Source organism: Ostrea edulis, chromosome 2 (genome assembly GCF_947568905.1).
Source record: "Ostrea edulis chromosome 2, xbOstEdul1.1, whole genome shotgun sequence".
NCBI classification, from domain to species: domain Eukaryota; kingdom Metazoa; phylum Mollusca; class Bivalvia; order Ostreida; family Ostreidae; genus Ostrea; species Ostrea edulis.
The window spans coordinates 25,730,348-25,750,068 of NC_079165.1; the positions used below are offsets into that span (position 1 = coordinate 25,730,348).

At 35.3% G+C, this 19,721-nt stretch overlaps 2 protein-coding genes across 3 annotated transcripts in view; one reads left to right on the top strand and one right to left on the bottom strand.

Moving 5' to 3' along the window:
- Positions 1-5,957, top strand: part of LOC125679055 (protein O-mannosyl-transferase 1-like) — a 49,908-nt gene extending 43,951 nt beyond the window's left edge. The window contains exons 32-34 of the mRNA XM_048917966.2: positions 3,108-3,234; positions 3,630-3,807; positions 4,372-5,957. Of these exons, the coding sequence (XP_048773923.2) occupies positions 3,108-3,234; positions 3,630-3,807; positions 4,372-4,564 (498 nt within the window). The 3' untranslated portion in view covers positions 4,565-5,957. The remainder of the gene's footprint in view (positions 1-3,107; positions 3,235-3,629; positions 3,808-4,371) is intronic.
- Positions 5,958-10,300: 4,343 nt separating this feature from the next.
- LOC125679045 (dipeptidyl peptidase 2-like) overlaps positions 10,301-19,721 on the bottom strand; it is a 91,265-nt gene continuing 81,844 nt past the window's right edge. The window contains exons 10-13 of one of the 2 annotated variants that reach the window (XM_048917948.2): positions 18,617-18,681; positions 18,167-18,237; positions 17,349-17,407; positions 11,579-11,717 (exon numbers count right to left, since the gene is read on the bottom strand). In XM_048917948.2, coding sequence (XP_048773905.2) covers positions 17,380-17,407; positions 18,167-18,237; positions 18,617-18,681 — 164 coding nt within the window. In that variant the 3' untranslated portion in view covers positions 11,579-11,717; positions 17,349-17,379. Of the gene's footprint in view, positions 11,718-17,348; positions 17,408-18,166; positions 18,238-18,616; positions 18,682-19,721 lie in introns of both variants that reach the window. The other variant, XM_048917947.2, reaches the window with a different exon arrangement.

Here is a 19,721-nt window from a genome sequence, read left to right on the forward strand (position 1 = left end):
TATCAATACTTATTCATTATACATAATACATAAATTATGCCAATAACATGTCTTTATAAAGATACTAATGTCTTCTTATATCTATCACATTGACACAGGTGTTTGACGATTTATAATGATGTTTATTTGGGTACATGTGTAGTTAGTGGCACCGGTGAAAATGGCTGTGATAAGTAAAAATTCATAGTCCACGTGGTAGTTAGGGGCCACAATAGGGGATCAAAGTGTTATATGCTGATATATAGGGAAAAAATTTAAAATATTTCTTTAACTATTTAAGCTAGGGCTTTCATATTTTGTATATTGATTCTTTATGGCAAGACCTTATTATTTCAACCTTGTGACCTTGTAGTTAGACCAACTTTTTAAATCTCTGACCTATTCAATATCTCCTGGACTACATAAGGTAGATTTTTCATAATTTATGTGTAGATTTTTAGCTCTTCTGAGCTGAAGGCTCAAAGAGCTAATCATGGCCATGTCTGGCGTGCGGTGTGCGTCAACTTTTTGGAAAAAGGGCTATATCTCAAGAACCCCTTGGCCAATTTTTGTCAAATTTGTCACAGGGTATCTTTGGCCCAAGGGCTTTCATTTTTACTAAAACTAGGGTTGTGACCCTTTAACAAGGGGAGATAATTAGGAAAATGCAAACAAAAGTAGTGGTTGCTAAAAAATCTTCTTCTCAAGAACCACTGGGCAAATTATCACCAAACTTATGCATAAGGATGAGGATAGGTTGTAGATAAAAAATGTTCAAGGCATCATCCTGGGGCAAAGGGTGTGGTATCAAGGTCACTTCAAAGTTGACCTTAAATTTTGTTTTGTTAAAACTTTGATTATTTTGCTTAGTATAAGGACTAGGATCATCAAATTTTGTCAGTTGATGCATCTTAGGACCTAATATCATGTTGTCTCAAAAGTAGGTCATGGTGACCTACTTTTTGAATTTCGCAAGTAATTATTATTAAATGGATTTTGATGCATATCATGGACACTTTGGAGCCTATGATCATCAAAAGTTGTCAGTTGATGGATCATGGGACCTTGAACTGCGTCATGTGAAAAGTATGTCACCATGACCTACTTTCTGAATTTATGGCTAATCATTTATGAATACATTTTAGGTTGTTATTTCAGATACCGAGAGGTTTAGAATCATCAAACCTTGTAAGTTGATGCGTCTAGAGGCTTCGAAACATATTTATAAAAAAAAAGTAGGTCACAGTGACCTACTTTTTGAATTTTGCAGACATTCAAATTTCACATTTTCAATTTTAGATGCATATTTTGGACACTATGAAAGCTAGGATCATCAAACTTTGTCAGTTGATGCATCTTGAGTCTTCATAGTTTGTTGTTGACCAAAAAGTAGGTCACCTTGACCTACTTTTGGAATTTGACGGCTATATCTTAATATTTCAGATACTATTTGACTTACAATTATCAAACTTTGTCAGTTGATGAATGTTGAGTCTTCAGAGTGTGTTGACTAAAAAGTAGGTCACTGTGACCTATTTTTGGATTTTGACGGCTATATTTGAATATTTCAGATACTATTGGACTTACAATCATCAAACTTTGTCAGTTGATGGGTCTTGAGTCTTCAGAGTGTGTCCACCAAAAAGTAGGTCACTGTGACCTACTTTTGGAATTTGACGTTTATATCTGAATATTTCAGATACTATTTGACTTCAATTATCAAACTTTGTCAGTTGATGCATCTTTAGTCTTTGGAGTGTGTCAACCAAAAAGTAGGTCACGGTGGCCTTCTTTTGGAATTTGATGGCTATATTTGAATACTATTTGACTTGTCAATTGATGCATCTCGAGTCTTCAGTGTGTTGACCAAAAGTAGGTCACCGTGACCTACTTTTGGACAGTTACATTTAAATTTTCATTTACTATTTGACTTAACATCATCAAACTTTGTTAATTGATAAATCTTGGTTAGTGAGAATTTTTGCCTGTTCTACAATGTATCAGAAGAGCGATTCTAGGCCCATGGGCCTCTTGTTAAGTTGTGGCAAGACCTTTCGTTTCATTCTATGAACTTTGACTTGTGACCTTGAAATTTGACCTACTTTAAGAAAATATAAACTGTTAAATATCTTAGGAACTATACAAGCTAGGGCTTTCATATTTTGTATGAAGATTCTTTTTGACAAAACATTATGATACAATTGTATTTGATATTGTGATCATGACCTACTCTCTTAAAAACCTGACCTAATCAATTTCTCCTAAACTGTTTAAGCTTTCATATTTTATATATAGTCTTTATGACAAGACTTTGTTACTGTAAAAGTGATTATTTACACTCGGGGGGGATTTACACTAATTACACAGTCAAATGTTAAGCGTGTAAATTTCCCCCACGTGTATATAGTTATAAATAGTTGATATAATATTAAATATAATATATTCAGTTCATGCATATTTTTCCCCAATAATGTTGGATGTGGAAAAACGCGTACTTAACCCCCAGTGTAAATAACCACTTTCACAGTATACCTTGGTGTTTGACCTTGTGACCTTGATCTGGAAGTTTGACCTACTTTTAATAAAAATCTGACTTACTCAATCTCCTGAACTATTTAAGATAGAGCTTTCATACCTTGTGTATATAGTCTAAGGCTTCTTTTGGCAAGATATCATACCATGGTCTATGACCCTGTGACCTTCGTCTTTTCCAGAACAGCAGGATCGTGTCAGTCATATTGGTGTTGAGGCATCTCTGTGTTAGGTGAATTCATTTTCAGTTATGTTGTGATCCTTTAGAGCTAGGTTGGGCCACAATATGGGGTCAATAATGTTCATGGGAATAAAAATTGATAAAAACATCTTTTAAAAATCACAACAGCTGAACAAGTTAGCAGGGCCAAGGTAACTCAGGTGAGTGATGTGGCCCATGGGCCTCTTCTTATCTCCTCTCTTATCATTTGCTTCTACCAGATAGAGATCCTGATGTTGTCAATTTGACAGGTAATGAGATATTAATTTGAAATTCATCTACACGACAAAATGTCTTAGAATCGTCCATTTGTATGTTTGTCATCTGTCATTGTTGACTGTGAGGAGCAATAAGCTTAAGCTTTGATGTTTTACAGGAACAGATCCATCTGATCGGGAATCCTGTCATTTGGTATTCAGCCTTCTTGTCAGTAATGGTGTACCTAGGTCTGTTCCTTCTGTATTTAATGAGGAGACAACGAGGATTCTTTGATCTCGAAGAAGGTAAAGAAAATTCTGTAATTGCAGAATTGTGTTATAGCTACATTTTAATTACAATGAAGCTAAAAATAAACATATTAGTTATGACATCTAGACAGACCTATTTTAAAACTACATTACAGTCTCCAGTATATCAGAACATCATTGTCCCCTGAGGAGGTTGTCACAAACTACCATGATGATTGGAAAGAGCTTGCAGTTAAATGCAATTTAGCCAAATGTCGTTCATAAAACCTGTAATTGGTTGCACTTCAAACGAAAAAAACCCCGAGACTTCTGATGAAATACACTCTCCTTAGCTATGATTACATGCTAACCCATCAATGAAAGCCTGTTTTTATTAGTTTAAGACATTCTGCAGTTGCAATACTTTTCTATTTCCTGTTTGTTTTTTCCAGAGGATTGGACTCAATTTGCATTCTTGGGAGAACTTCTAGTGGGAGGATATTTACTGCATTACCTCCCCTTCTTCCTCACAGACCGCACCTTATTTCTCCACAGTTATCTCCCTTGTGTGGTGTATAAGATATTGGTGTTGGCAGCTCTCACAGATCACTTCTATTTTCTTACAAACAGGTAGCGTTTTCGAGTGTTTCTACTATTAAATCGGTGAAGTCAGGAGAATTCTTACAAAACTCTTATCAAATAAACCCCCTGCTCATTTTTTTAGAATAAGTTCATTCCCAAGTAACTATGTGCCCTGCCTGGTCCAAACTTACAAGAATGATGCAAAAGGGATGCATGCTATCAGTCATGGTTCTGCTGTGACCTATAAATTGGTATAATGCATCTTATAAATTCTAATGATGTGAGCTTTTGTTTCATTCTAAGACATCACTCATTAACATAAGCTAAACAGTCTTTAATTATAAATAATCCAGTCTGTGTTTTGGAAATTTTAAACAAGGCTGTTTTAATAAGACTGAATACCTTATTAGCAAATATTTTACATGTGTTACTTTGGACAGAATGAGACATTTTTCTTCCAGTGATCTAAGGTTCTGCTAGACGTACATGTATATCCCTCGTTCTGGTTAGGTACAATTTGAATTGTAAATAAAGTCAATTATTAAGACAAGGAAAAAAAGAAAGCAATCTTTTGCCATCATTGTGCGTAATCATTCTGTGAATTCTTTACAGGGTAGCATACATTCCAACTGTACTCACTACCCTCATGTTAGGACTGGTGATAGCCATGCTGTGGGCTTTCTATAAACTATCACCATTTTCCTATGGAAGCACGAGTCTGAAGGCCGAGGAGATCTTAGGGCTGATGTGGAAAGACACTTGGGACTTCCTCATTCGTGCCTCTGTATCACCACCCCCACAGTAGGCCAACAGCAGATTGACTCCATGCAATTTACAGAGAGAATTTTAGAGAATTGAAAGGTGCTCTACATTAGGAGATTTTGTAAAGTTTAAAGTGAAGAATCTCTCGTCTACATACAAATACATGCAGACCATTCATTCAGGCAACACGTGAGACAGAATCAGTTATCCACCTTTCACTTTGTCTTCATTCTTTGTGGGACTGGCGCAGTGGGAAAATACTACTCTATATATGTGCAGAACCAGAGTTAGGGAGGGCGTTAGAGACACCTTTGAGATTGGTCAAATATACATATTTTTGCCTATTTTATGCAGTTTCACTTTTAATAGTGGATCGCCCCTTTCAGAAATATTTCTTGATCATCACTTTCTGTTCATTTGCTTTTCATAGCGAGTGCAATGAGCCGCTCTGATGACTAAAGCTGATGAAAAAGTCCAAGCTGAAGCTTCACTACATATTTTTCGTTTTCTTGTAAATCAGATATCTTAGTTCCATTGTTAGAGGTTGTGTCAGGCACACAACTTCCAGTCGTAAAAAACCCTAATCCTGTTAGTCCATTTCAATTAGACCCCTAAAAATGCTTAAGGTAGACCCCGGGATCTTCTCATATACGTGTAGTTGTGCTTTCTTTAATGGTTATCATAGCTCTGTCAACATATTATTTAATCCAAGTAAAAATTTCTAAATGGTTATTTAAGGCATTTAGATTTTTATTGATGCTTTATTGAACACAATACTGTGATTTTATGTTTTGTGGAGTCTGAATATCAAAATGTACAATGAATTTTCTCTTCAGGGACAAACTTGTAGACTGTTTGTAATATTCATTGAAAAGTGTTGATGAAAATAGTCAATGATAAAAAGTAGGGACTCCACTGTGATGAAACATTATTTTTGTAGCGCTCTAGCCAAGAATTTGAAACCCACATCTGAGATTCACCTTAAGAACTAAGTGTGAAAATTTCTCTGTTTCTATGGCAATTCAAAAACCAATTGTGTTGTGTGTCACAGTATGTGGTAGAGCTGTGTCCGTTATGTTGCTTCATGTAACACTGAAATCAAAAATAAGGATCATTATCTTGTATTTGTTTTACAATTCATAAACACACATGCATTAAATTGCATAGTTTTAGAAAGTTCTGAAAAATAACTTCTGCTGTAGGATTTATGTAACTGTTTAATAATTTCCTTTGATAGAAGTACTTTGCTACTTTCTAATGTTAGATGTCTTGTTAACATAATAGTATTTGTATAGATTACTCATTCCTAGGAACACATTTTGACACTGCCTTTTTGTGAGTTTTCTAAACCAAAGTTGTGATATTTATATATTTTTTTAATACAATTAGACAATTTATATCATGTGAATAAATTCATTTAAAAAAATGCAAAAAAATTGACTTTAATTTATTAAGAAGTGGGCAAACCAGTTTACAAGATGATTGTCTCAGTTTTTACAGACAAAGAAAGGTTAAATATTTCCTGGAACTAAAATGATTGACAAGTGTGAGATCAATCAATGTCTTGCTTAGTGTTGTGGACGAATATGAACGCTGTGAGTCGTCTACCTTTATTGCTGTGTAAAAACAAATACTGTGGTTTTATTACTACCGATATTTGTTTTTGTTGAATACCAATGTTCGTGAAATAAAAACAGAGTAGCTTTTTTTTAAATTACGCGCATTAAGGAAACTATTTTTTTGAAAATCCACAGAAGTTGATTAAAAAATACTCGCCTTGTTGGAACAACGGTGGGGTGAGGGGTGGGGGGTGTCAGTGACGAGGCAGAGCTTCAACACGGACACTGTTGGTTGAAATTCAAAATATGTCGGTTTTATAGATGTTATAGGGGGAAATACTGCGCACATGTGAGGATTAGTTTGTGATTTATTGATAACTTTGAATGTTTTCAAATCGTGCTAGTTCTTTCAAACACTCGTGGACAGTCTCGGCGGTTGATGGAATTTAACCTGATCACTATAAAAACTTAAAATTATCTCTATATTGAAGACATTTCTTGCATTTTTATTTCAGACCTCATCAATACATTGCTTTCTGTCTTTGAGATTAGGATTATACTAAGTTTTGTGAATGTACATCTGTTTGAGCCGGGTGGGTTTCAGTGTCATGTGTAACACAGGTTTCAGCTCCTATTGTAGAATCAATGTACATATACTGTCTTTTCTGTTCGATTGGATGGTATTTCTTAACTTATAGCACGAGGAAGGAATCAGGTAGCTGCTGGGTCACGGGGAAGGAATCGGGTAGCTGCTGGATCACGGGGAAGGAATCAGGTAGCTAGATCACGGGGAAGGAATCAGGTAGCTAGATCACGGGGAAGGAATCAGGTAGCTGGATCACGGGGAAGGAATCAGGTAGCTGCTGGGTCACGGGGAAGGAATCAGGTAGCTGCTGGATCACGGAGAAGGAATCGGGTAGCTGCTGGATCACGGGGAAGGAATCAGGTAGCTAGATCACGGGGAAGGAATCAGGTAGCTAGATCACGGGGAAGGAATCAGGTAGCTGGATCACGGGGAAGGAATCAGGTAGCTGCTGGATCACGGGGAAGGAATCAGGTAGCTAGATCACGGGGAAGGAATCAGGTAGCTGGATCACGGGGAAGGAATCAGGTAGCTGGATCACGGGGAAGGAATCGGGTAGCTGCTGGATCACGGGGAAGGAATCAGGTAGCTGGGTCACGGGGAAGGAATCAGGTAGCTGGGTTCACATATATATATGCCAAAGTACAAATTTTAATTTTTGCCAAGATGATGGCCTCAGGAATCACGAGTGAAGATAGAATCACAAGATCTCCATATCTGTCCTACTTGTGGTAAAGTAGGACCAATTTTGATTTGAATAATCCGTAGCAGGAGGAGAAGCTAATTTGTCTAAAACAATAAAATTGAATCTGAAAATAAAAATGATTTAAAAAAAACTAACAAATTATCTTACTTTTGCAAATCTTTAAAATCCTAAATCGCGTGGGTGGGATAGCGCTCGTTCTTCCGTACGTGGGAGTCAATATATTCATAACTTCAAGCTTACATTTTCCCGCTTCACTACTATGATCAATAATAGTAAAGGAACAGTCGCCCAATGAATAACTTAATTTGCATATTTAATTGTAAATAATGGAAATTCTACCACGGTCATTGCAAAGGAATGCCTCGGTCATTATTCTGCGATATACTTTCCTACGTAATAACCGATGATGAGAAAATGTATATACATCTCGCTTGCACTTCGTGTTTTGCTTAATACAACAATAAAGTTGATAACTGATAATTCAATTTTATAATTATAAAAATTAATCAATGCATGTATATGCTGCAAAACAAGTTTGTAAAAGACTGAAGAACATTTGCCATTCAGTATAAATCAATCGTCTGCATTCCGAGATCGATACACATGTACACAAACATGTGGATACACACACTTAGACTGTATATTCAAAGCAGTTGATATAAAATATTTGATATATTTTTTGAAATATATCTAGTATATCTTTTTCGTCAGGAAACAGTCCGTTTCGGAAAATATCATTACGTCATGGTGACTTAATTCGTAGTTGTATAGGTTAACGATCAGCTGTATATTTCTTGACCGTAGTAGAATAGAAACAAAGCTTGTTTTCGTATTATATATTGAAGGATAACCTCCCCGACCTCGATTTGTTGTTTGAAATATAAAAGCCTCGCCTAACGCCTAAACTTTTATATTTCAAAACATTTCTCAACCTCGGGGGTTATCCTGCAACATACACGAAAACGCGACCTAAATTTCTTAAATAGACGTAATCAAGCTCGTGGTTTGCGACGATGTGATATAATCTGATATTAGTTAGTATCATTCAAATGGATGACCGAACCGATAACATAAATTATTAAAACACAGGCAGAAATCAATCCGTATGTTTGTGAAAAGAAAGTCAGTTAAAAAGAAACCCCAATCTGTAGCCTTAATTGTGGAATAAGAAATAAGAGGAAGGAGGAAACAAAAACAACTATAGGAAATAGGAATGAACATAACGACAACAGCAACTATAAACAAAACGGGCTGTAGTTAAGTTTTAATGTTAATTACATAACTGATATTGAAAAGAGGGTAGGGGCACAGACATCGCTGTGCCGCCCACTTTGAAAAGTGGGGAGGGGGGCACATGCCCTGGCTGCTTTCATCTCCTATGCCCTTGTAATCGTATCAGAAGTTGTCACATAAAAAAGGACCTACTTGTTAGATTGCTATAAATCTAATTAAGGACAACTTTGCCTTGAATAGGCATAAGAAAACTCGCAATGTGAAAGAAAGGGAATATAGGAATGAGAGTACCAACCCCCGTATGCGTCACCCATGCGTCACCCGGACGCAGTTTACCCAAGATTGAGCGGAGGTATAAATGTCTAGGTGTTGCGTGATTGGCTAATATCAAGAGTGAAATTATTTGGAATTGAAAGAAATATTATAGAGGTTCAAATTAATTGTCAGGATGAAAAATTATCGTACAAAATCGAGAAATGACTGAGGAAATTACCATGGTAGGGGTGTGCTTAAAATGAAGTGTGTAATTTACTGCAGATTGCTCTGTGTTGTAAAAAAGTACAAATATGGCCTATAAAAGGCACGGGACCCTATATATTTTTTGTCATTTTTTATCAACACTTGGAATGAACTTTGAAATGTTTGCGGTCATTTGTTTAAAATCGATATAGTTAATTAGTGAGAGGGCCAAAGGTTAACATAGAGGTCTATGGGAAATGAATTGGTACTCTTTTCCCTACAAGATGCACTCTACAAAAATTGTGCGGAGTCCATTCTACAAGGGGTAGCACCGCGTGGCCTTCATTTTTAACTTTCGATAGGAGTCTTCCTTAAGATGTGTGAAGTATCAACTTGTAAGCGTTGACAGAGATATCATACAAGACGAAGAAAACGTCTTCAAAATGAAAGATACAGAGAGAGAGAGAGAGAGGTGTGTATAAAAATTACATTAAGCTCAATTTCTGGAAAAGTTGTCCTTATTGCAAATCTGACAAGTAGCTCTTTTTTATTTTTAAAATATGATTATTCAAAGATGGTCTAGATGACAACTGTACCGTTCCAATGACAGCATGTCACTTCGTTTGATCCAACATACACATTTTTGGATGATGTTTCTCATAAACTTAAATGAAACAGATTTCACTTTGTTCTCATTGACCAATCACGTTGAAATATTGGCATAGCGTGGTCATCTAAATTCACTTTTATTGAAACCATACAACCAATTGCACACTCGATCACGCGAAGTGACTCGCTGTCCTTGGAATGATGGTGCTTTGCCACACTGAAGGTCTCAGTGATTCATGCCCTCTCCCGTGATATCTCCGGCTATCACGTTTGTATGAAAGGTGAAGATAACGAACAATGATCAATCTCATAACTCCTATAAGCAATACAAAATAGAGAGTTGGACAAACACAGACCCTTGGACACACCAGAGGTGGGATCAGGTGCCTAGGAGTAAGCATATCCTGTCGACCGGTCACACCCGCCGTGAGCCCCATATCCTGATCAGGTAAACCGAGTTATCCGTATATACTCAATGAGAGGTGACAACAACATGTGTATGTAATAGGCACGTAAACATCGTTTTTCAAGTGTGTTGGGAGGGGGTGGGAAGGCGAGGAGAATATAACAATATTCTTGTCAAGGAAAAAAATGGAATGGGGGATGTAAATCTACATCAATATTTTCCTCTAAAGTATAAAAGAGTTTTGTTTTTATTAATTTTGCTCATTTTACAAATACATCTATTTGTAGGATTACAAATGAAATTACAAACTGGTGTATTTCCATTTAAATATCTAACATTATATTCATTTATAGACAGAGAAAGAGCATCAATCTAGTGAATAATAGATGTATATGTGTCTAGGATTGTTGTGCAAAGCTGCTAAACACCTAAGTAAAATGAGATAAAAAATACACTCAAATTCTTAAAAATAGATAAAACCCTTTACATCTGTGAATGTTTGGTAAAAACATGGCCTGAATATAAAGACGCTGATACTACGTACATCTCCTGGAGAACTTTGTTGAGAGCTAGGGATAAAAAATCCTCCAGAAATAGAGGAGGTGAGAGGTAAACAGATAAACAATTGGTATTGAGTTCAGATTTGTTTGTGTGTGTGCCAGAAGGCTTTAGTAATAATACAGTACAATTTGTGGACAGTGATATAATGATTGTAATGGCGGTATCCATTGTATGCCCTGTTGGCTGTAAGTATAGTGGTATATGAATATCACTGTTGAGTTTCTCATTTGCAGTAAGTATAATGGAATTGACGTGTTCCAGAATATGGCTCTAAGCCAACACTAAATTTCTGGACAAATTACTCTTATGAGGAAAAAAAAATCTATACTTTGCTCAACAATTGGCACATCTCATTTGAAAGATACAATTTCAATTTGTAAATTGAAACCAACAATAACACTGCAAACCTCAACAGAATTTCTTCTATTTGGATAAAGATGTTATCAAATACAAATTAAGTTTTAGACAAATTGTTTAGGGAAATGGTACAACTTACAGCCTGCTTTCCAACTTTTAATATTACCTTTTCTGGGATCTGAATGATGGCATGCAATTCTTAAATCAAGATTTTATATGGAAACATTTTGGCAGTACATCATCATTAATTTGAAACAAAAAATTGATGAAAAACAAATTTTACAGAAGTGAAAACTTGAAAACGATCAAAACTCCCGAAAATTGATAATCGATTGAAACCCAAATCAAATTTGCTAACATTGGCATTTCCTCTTATAGAAAGCCACAGGGGTATACATGATGATATTGAAATATCACTTCTTTTGAATATTTTATCCAGAATAATTCATTAAATGGTAAAAACTAGATAACTGTTATAACAACATCCATGTCACTCTCTAGAGAAAAATGAATATTAAAAAGCAAGAGACATTAGATAAAATCTGCATTATAGGTCTACACAATAGACGGTAAACTGGAATCACAGTCGGCTCAAAATTTCATGAAGTTTTGTATTTCCTTTATCACTGCGATGCTCTGTATTGTGAAATCCATTTCCTTATGTAGGCTTTTTCCTGGCTCCGAGCTGCTGTTACTGAGGTTGGGTCATCTTTGTTCTTACCCCTGTAATACACAAAAAACCAATGTACTGAGGGACAGAACCATGTTACTGAATACACCCACAGGGCAGCATAAAGTGAACCTGCTCTTGACACAAATCTAATTCAAAATTTATTACTTCAGTGCACAAATAATAATAACTCCAAATGGGGCTACTTGCCCTTTATTTACCCTGCCTTGCCTTTGTCGAGTATGTCTCTTCAACTTGAACTCCCCATATTGGTTTTTGTATTTTAAAAGACATGTACTGAACTATACATGTAGGATTTATAAATAGCCGTGATAATATCTCAAACAAAACTCCACTGTACTTCCATCATTTTGATTTGATTTACTTTGTGTCAAATCAGTTTGTATTCCTAGAAAATCCTTACGTCCTGAAGAACTGCTATTGGTATTTAAATAGATCATTTTTAGACTATTGTGGTACTATAAAGAATAGTTGATGACAAAGTAAAAAGGTATATATCGAGAGGGCATATTTTGGTCCCTTAATTTTTACTATACCCAACATTACTGACAACACAGTCAAATCATCACTTCATTACCCCCCCCCCCCCCCCCCCCAAGTTTAGTGGGAATACTGGATTCACCTTGTTCAGTCTGTCTGTCTGTAGACATAATCTGTCCAGAGTATATCTTGACTTGGTCAATGAATTGATGGAATATGAGCATATTTCAATCGGAGGCTTATATTTGTTCTAACAAATCCAGGTGTTAAGTTGAGGAGATAGAATTTCAAAAATTACACATCAGAAAATTCTGCCTCCCTTAAAAATTTTCCAGGCATAATTGTTTCAGCATATTACAAATAACCGGAAATCATAAATAAACATCATGCCTCCCATTCCTATAACAGTTTAGTATTTCAACTTTTCAGTATTAATCAAATTACAGTCTCTTTCATTTAGGAGGTAAAGTTTGAATTTGGTCAGGTAGGAGGGAGTCATCATGGAAATAAGATTCTTTATTTTTCTTCGAACTTGGATAAAAGAAACTGAGTACATGGTATGACATTACATTTCTTCAATAAATTCTTATGTACATGGCAAAACAAATAAATCTTATCAATGATAGATGTGGACACTAAGATTTGAGGACCACTGTGTGTTATTCCCACGTGTATGGAGTTCTGTGGAAGACGGTGAGCATGCAGCGTTCATTTTTACTTAACACATGATGTATATCAGTAACAAATTCAACATTTACAAAACTAATTTAGTCAAAAGGCTGCAAGTATATCAACATCAAAATATTTTGGCTTCTCATGACACATCAGGATCTACAGAGATTTGAAGATCTGAGTGCTTAAAGCAGCTACATTAAGTGCATGATTTCCTTATTAGTTTCAGACATCATTGTCACCTCACATTCATGAATACACTGAAACCATTCATTGCTGCACTAGCATAAGTTGCTAGGTCAGAGGGTAGAAATGCACAATTGGACAAGGGATTGAGATTTTCCTGGAAGAATTCTAGCTTTTTCCATGCATCAATCACTTTGTTTTTTGATGAACATAATTTTTTCTTGGCAGAACTAATTTGCATTTTCCACTTAAAATTCCTACCCAATTCTGCTAGGTTTCTGCCTGGAACCCCAACATTGCCTTGTAGGCAATATGGGGAAAATTTAACACAATTCTCTCCAGTGCTCCAGACGTAAAATGTTGAACAAGAATTGTCAGATTTTTTTACGCTGCACAGAGATAAAGAAGTATCAGCAAGAACGAAATCTTCTTTCAATTGGATTTTCTCAAAATATTTGCCGATTGAAAATTAACAACTCGGACATCAACACTGGTAATTTAACTCAAACAAGTTATTCATGGAAGAAAAACGACAATACAATTTAGCTGTGATTGATTTGCGACAGATCTAATAAACTTCACAAATTGCTGCCCATGCACACGAAACCAATTTTATTCCATAATAGTAACTAACTCTGGCTATGCTTCGTCATTCTCTGGTAAAATAAATCAAACCATGCCCATTATTTTGTCTCATTGTTGAGTCCCATTAGGAAACTGAGATGAAGAAACCCCCATTGAAATAAATTATGCAATAAAATCCTCTGTGATTTTTTTCATGGTTTTAGCTTTATGTTTCACACTTGCAGATTTATTTTTTGGTAATTAGCACCTCTGGTTGGATGTTTGAGTATTGCAAATTCATTTTGAAGGGCTGTTCTAGAATATTTGAGGTAATTTCTGATAAAAAATATCAACTGTAATTTTTGGATACCAAGAAATGTAAGCAATACTAATTAGTGCTGCTTTATTTTTCCTTACTGTCTTTTTACTAACTTTAAAGCTCATATGACTCTTCATTATCAGGGAATAAAGCCCTTATGAATTCAACACAAACTAGGAAGAATTGTTTTAGCACACTAAAACTGATGTCTTCCCTTCCATTTTCCATAGTCTTTAAAACATTTTTAAGGGATCATCTTTAAAGTGGAAAAGACCAAAGTCAAAGGTCATCAAAATTGGCATGTGACACACTGTCTTATCATGGTATACCAACATACCAAATATCAAAGACCTATGTTAAAAGACAATAAAGTTATGGTCTGGACAAAAAAATTGCCCCAAAATTCTATTATTTGACCTTTACATAAAAGGTCAAGGTCATCAAAAAATGGCATGTGACCCACTGTCTTTTCATGGTTTACCTGCATACCAATTTGAAACATCAAAGGCCTATGTCAAAAGACCAAAACGTTATGGTCCGGAGTCCAGACAATTCTATCATCTATTATTTGACCTTTACATAAAAGGTCAAGGGTCATCAAAAATGATACACAACACACTTTTTTATCATGGTATACCCACATACTAAATGTCAAGACAAAAAAGTTATGGGTCGGGAAAAGTGTGTATGAGAAACAGAAGAATTCACACTAAAACAAAGAAGAGGGGCATACTGCTTTGCACCTGTCGGTCGGTCGTTGGTATGTCGGTCGGAAGACACTTGATTGTAATGATAGTTCATATGTGGGTTGGTTATGAGTAGAAGAGGACCCCTATTGATTCTCAGGTCAAAAGGTCATGGGTTAACCCACTCAGGGCATATGAAGATACCCTTTCCTTGACAGATATCAAACTTGGTACACTAGCTGGTATATTGTAAGGAGATGACTTCATTGATTTTGAAGTCACATGGTCAAGAGTCAAACTGGACATAGGAATATACTGTCCACTCATTATATTGAAAACACTTTTCTTGACAAACATCAAACTTGGAACACTGGTAAGATGACCCCTATTCATTTAAGGTCATATGAGCAAAGGTCAAACTGGACATCGGAATATATACTGAGTTTTTGATATCTTTACAACCCTTTAATTGACAGACATCAAACATAGAAGTAGATGACCTCTATTGATTTTGAGGCCACATGGTCAAAGGTCATGGGTCAAACTGGACATAGGAATATACTGTCCACTCATTATATTGAGAACACTTTTCTTGACAGACATCAAACTTGGTACACTGGTAAGATGACCCCTTTTGATTTTAAGGTCACATGAGCAAAGGTCAAACTGGACATCAGAATATATACTGGCTTCTTGATATCTTTACAACCCTTTAATTGACAGACATCAAACATAGAAGTATATGACCTCTATTGATTTTGAGATCACATGGTCAAAGGTCATTAGTCAAACTGGACATAGGAATATACTGTCAGCTCAATATCTTGAGAACCCTTTGCTTGACAGACAACAAACTTGGTTCACTGGTACACCCTAAGGAGTAGATGACCCTATTGATTTCTAGGTCATGTAGTCTAAGGCCAAGGGTTAATCCACTCTGTACATAGGCAGATATTGTCCACTCTATATCTTGAATTGTTTTGGCACTACTATTCATTAAATAATGCATGTGTATAAACCTTTTCAATTTTGCACCATGGGGGCATATGTGTTTTACAAACATTTCTTGATAATGTTTAATTTGATATCAATTTAACTGGTGTACAATGATATGCAGAACAATATCTGTATTTTTATGTTTTTTAAAAAAATATTTTAGATTTCACATCAGCTGAAGTTTTCTTATCAAACTTTGTGACAGATCATAATATCCCTTTCCTGGTTGCAGATAGTGTCACCAGACTCTGCAATGCCATGTCCATGGACAGCAAGATCACTTGCAAGTTCTCATGCAGTTGTACTAAAACATTAAGACTGATCATCAAACAATCCATAGCCCCATCCCTGAATCAAGAGGTTGTCCAACATCTGTGCAGTCTATTCCTTCTCCCTATCCATAGATGGTAGCAACAACAGGAATTGTGACAAATCCCTGGCCATCCTTGTGTGGTATTTCACTGACCGGTCATGAACCAGCTCCCTTGCTATGCCTGTCTGCATTACTGCCACTGCAGCAAATATCTTTGACCATTTGCTGAGGACCTGACAAAAGTCCCCTTTAAAAATTCTGACTGTCAACTTCATGGTCATTTGACAACCAGGATTTACATGGTGAACCATGCTGATGAGATCCAGTCATCATCTTTGTCTGGGTTCTTTCTTTCCGTCAGGAAGTTCTGGAAGGCAGTCACTTTAACAATGCTGGAAAAGTTCCCCTTTAAGGACCCTGTAGTGAGCAGTTTAAGGTTCCTTAACCCTACAATTATAAGGGACTTGCCACCATCCACCATGATTGATCTAGCCAGGAGATTTCCTTCCTTGATACCACAAGACCAGTGGAAGCAGTTAGAGGAGTAGTTCATGCGATGGAGCTTCCCAGATTTTGTGAGGGTAAAAGGACTGAAGTCTTCTGGGGAGAAGTTACAGCAATGAGGAACAGAATCACCAACATCCCCCATTCCCATTGATGTGAGAGCAGTGATGAACACCCCCAACTCCAATGGTGAGTGTGAGATGATTTTCTTCATGGTGAAAAAAATACAGACAAATACTAGATCAAACTTGGACAACTCTACACTTTGTGCACTGCTGATTGTTAAAGTGAATAATACTCAGCAATGTCATACCCTGAAAACTTCCAAGGACCTCTTAAAAACAGCAGAGAAAAAGCATGTGTTGGATATAACAAGGACTGTTCATCATCTCCCCTGTGATTCCTTGTGATTGAATACTTGGTACTTATGTAATACCTTTGTGTGTGTTTGTCTCTATGTGTGTGCCTTTTGCTAAATTGATGTTTTTAATAAAACAAATATTTTTTCTACAAATTAGATGTTTTTCTAGTTTAGTTGAAAGTAATAGATTATAAAACACACTTTGTAAGTTTGAGTTAATATATGATAAAATGTATTAGATCAATATTTTACAAATTAGACAAATATTTAATTTCATGACGTCACAAACTTAGCCACAATGTCGCTGCACTCAAATTCCCCATGTGGATTTTCAAAAATTGACATGCATGCACACAATCTGGCCATAAGTAACCTGTATACCATTATATGCTTCTCTCCATTACAAAAATTCTAATCCTCCTTCATCTTGGCCAAATCATCTTGGTTCATAACCTGGGTCATGACCTACCGAAAACTACTTATGGCCAGATAATACTGTATGTCATGATTATTTCATAATCATGTATAAACCCATTGTTTAATCATGAAATAATCATAATAATCACATTAACTATGGCTTACATAATCATGAACCGTCTTCACAAGCCAAGGCTTATTCGTCAACTCTGTTCTGTACAAACCTATGGTAGATTACATCACTAAATCTGGGGCCAAATTTTCATTGTCTCCAAGGTTCAATCTTAGAACCAATGAAAAAAAAAGCTTTCATTCACAAGAAACATTGAATGTCAACACATGTGTTTATCAGCTATTTAATAAAAAAAAAAATATGTGATTGATACCTATGATGAACCTGTGTCATTATGTGTGGGTCAATTACCCCTGAAATAATGTTTAAAGTTTTAAACAAATGCTACAAGATCTGTACTTTTAGCATGGAGTCATCAATATTGCAAAACTTGCATTTTGAACATAATCTACATTATTCAAAACAAACAACATTTGCAACATTAACTGGAATTTGTTTACATTTACTAACTGATCAGTATTAGGAAAACTCTTACCCAATTGGTAACATGAAGTTAAAATTCAGAACAACCTACTGCAGGCCAAGTTCTAGTCACGTAATCTCCCAAGAGTTTGTGGGGAGCGAAGTGGACCAAAAACCCTTAACATGATCATGAAATAATCATGATAATCACATTAAAAAAGATTGAGCAATATTCTGTACCTTATTTATGTGTTCATTGAATCACAGATATAAAACTGACCAAATGGACTACAATGGTATTGTCAATGAATTATGTACAACATGTCAGACAAAGTGTCAAATCATGTCCCGGATTATGATTAAATTTAATGAAATTAACATACAGGTAAAAAGTAACAAAGAAATATAATTAAAACTTAACGATAAAAATCATTTATGTCTGCTTTACCTTAAATCTAAATGATGAGCCCCTCCCTTTATGGTAATCACTCCTACACTGGGGTTAGGGGGAGTGGTCACCTAAAACAAAGGTGTATGAAATAATAATAACGATGATGATTGTGATGATGATGACTATGATGAAAACGATTAAGAGTTTCATTTTGATTAATCCAATATTCCAGAATAAAGATACAATGATGACAATTAATGACTGCAATGATGATGATTCTGATCAACCTTCATTAATTTAACATACTCTAATTCAATTTCAGAAGAAAGATACAATGAATACAATGATGAAAACCATGATGATGGCAATGATTACAATCATGATGACATTGACAATGATTATGACTATGATTATAATAAAAAGAGAAAGAGTTTTCAGCTTGATTATTTTCATTTATCATTCAATTCCAGAAGAAATCAGTATGTAAAATCTAAATTATGTATTTACCCCTCCCCTGTGCCAGGGGTCAAGGTCACCATTGGAGAAAACTACATTACTGGCTGACTTGATATCTGCAACAGATCAATCATTGAAATCAATCAAAGTATCAAATAGTATATACATATAATTGTTTTTCTGATTACAATTAAGAGTCTGAGTTAAATAGATTACAATTAAGCATGGCTCTAAGGGTCACAAATGGGTCATATCAAGAATGATTCTTTCTTACATCATAGAGGGACCTGCAGGGTTAGATGAACATATACAACAGCATACTATATGTAATATATTCCATGTGTACTTTTTTTTGGAAGCAGAATTCATATTGGTACATGTAGTTGAAAGTGTACTTATTCAATATCACGGTCATTATATAAATCTGTATACTTTATATACCTGCAACAAATAAAGAAACAATGATTATATGAATTCAAATTCTTTCTAAATTAGTTCCCACAATTCCTTAAAATTTCCTAAGTACACATACAATACAATCAAAATATGAATTATACCAATAACTTAATCTTGAAATAGAAACATTGAATTGTTTTCAAAATAAGAAGATTCCATGACAGTTTTTGCTGTAGATATTTAAATTATTAGCTATCTTAATTAAGGGTCTATCAAATTCACAGAAATGTTATTCTTAAAAATAAATTCCTAGAAATATTTATCATGTTTTTAGCATGCAACAAAGGTGATCTCACAATATTTTAATACACTAAAATAAATTTATACCAATTTTACTCAGTTAAATCTACACAAAATATTTCCCCTTCCCAGCAGTGTCACAGCAATGACAATTTCTGTGTAAGTTTATTTTTCTGAGGAACATGGCAAATGAGTTCAATGTCATTTATTTTCACCAGATTTCTTGCTGATGGTCAATATACTCCGAGAGTTTGCTTTGATATCTGTTTTATACTAACAGCCTAAATCTGTTTTATACGAAAAAAAGATCAAAAGATTAAGAACACTGACATAAAATATTCATTTACAGAACAAAACATCATCACAGAAATAAATTGTCTCATATCAACTTTCATATTAGAGGCTTCCTGAGGGCACACACTTAATCCCTTGTTATTGTAAAATCAACTTTGAACATGTA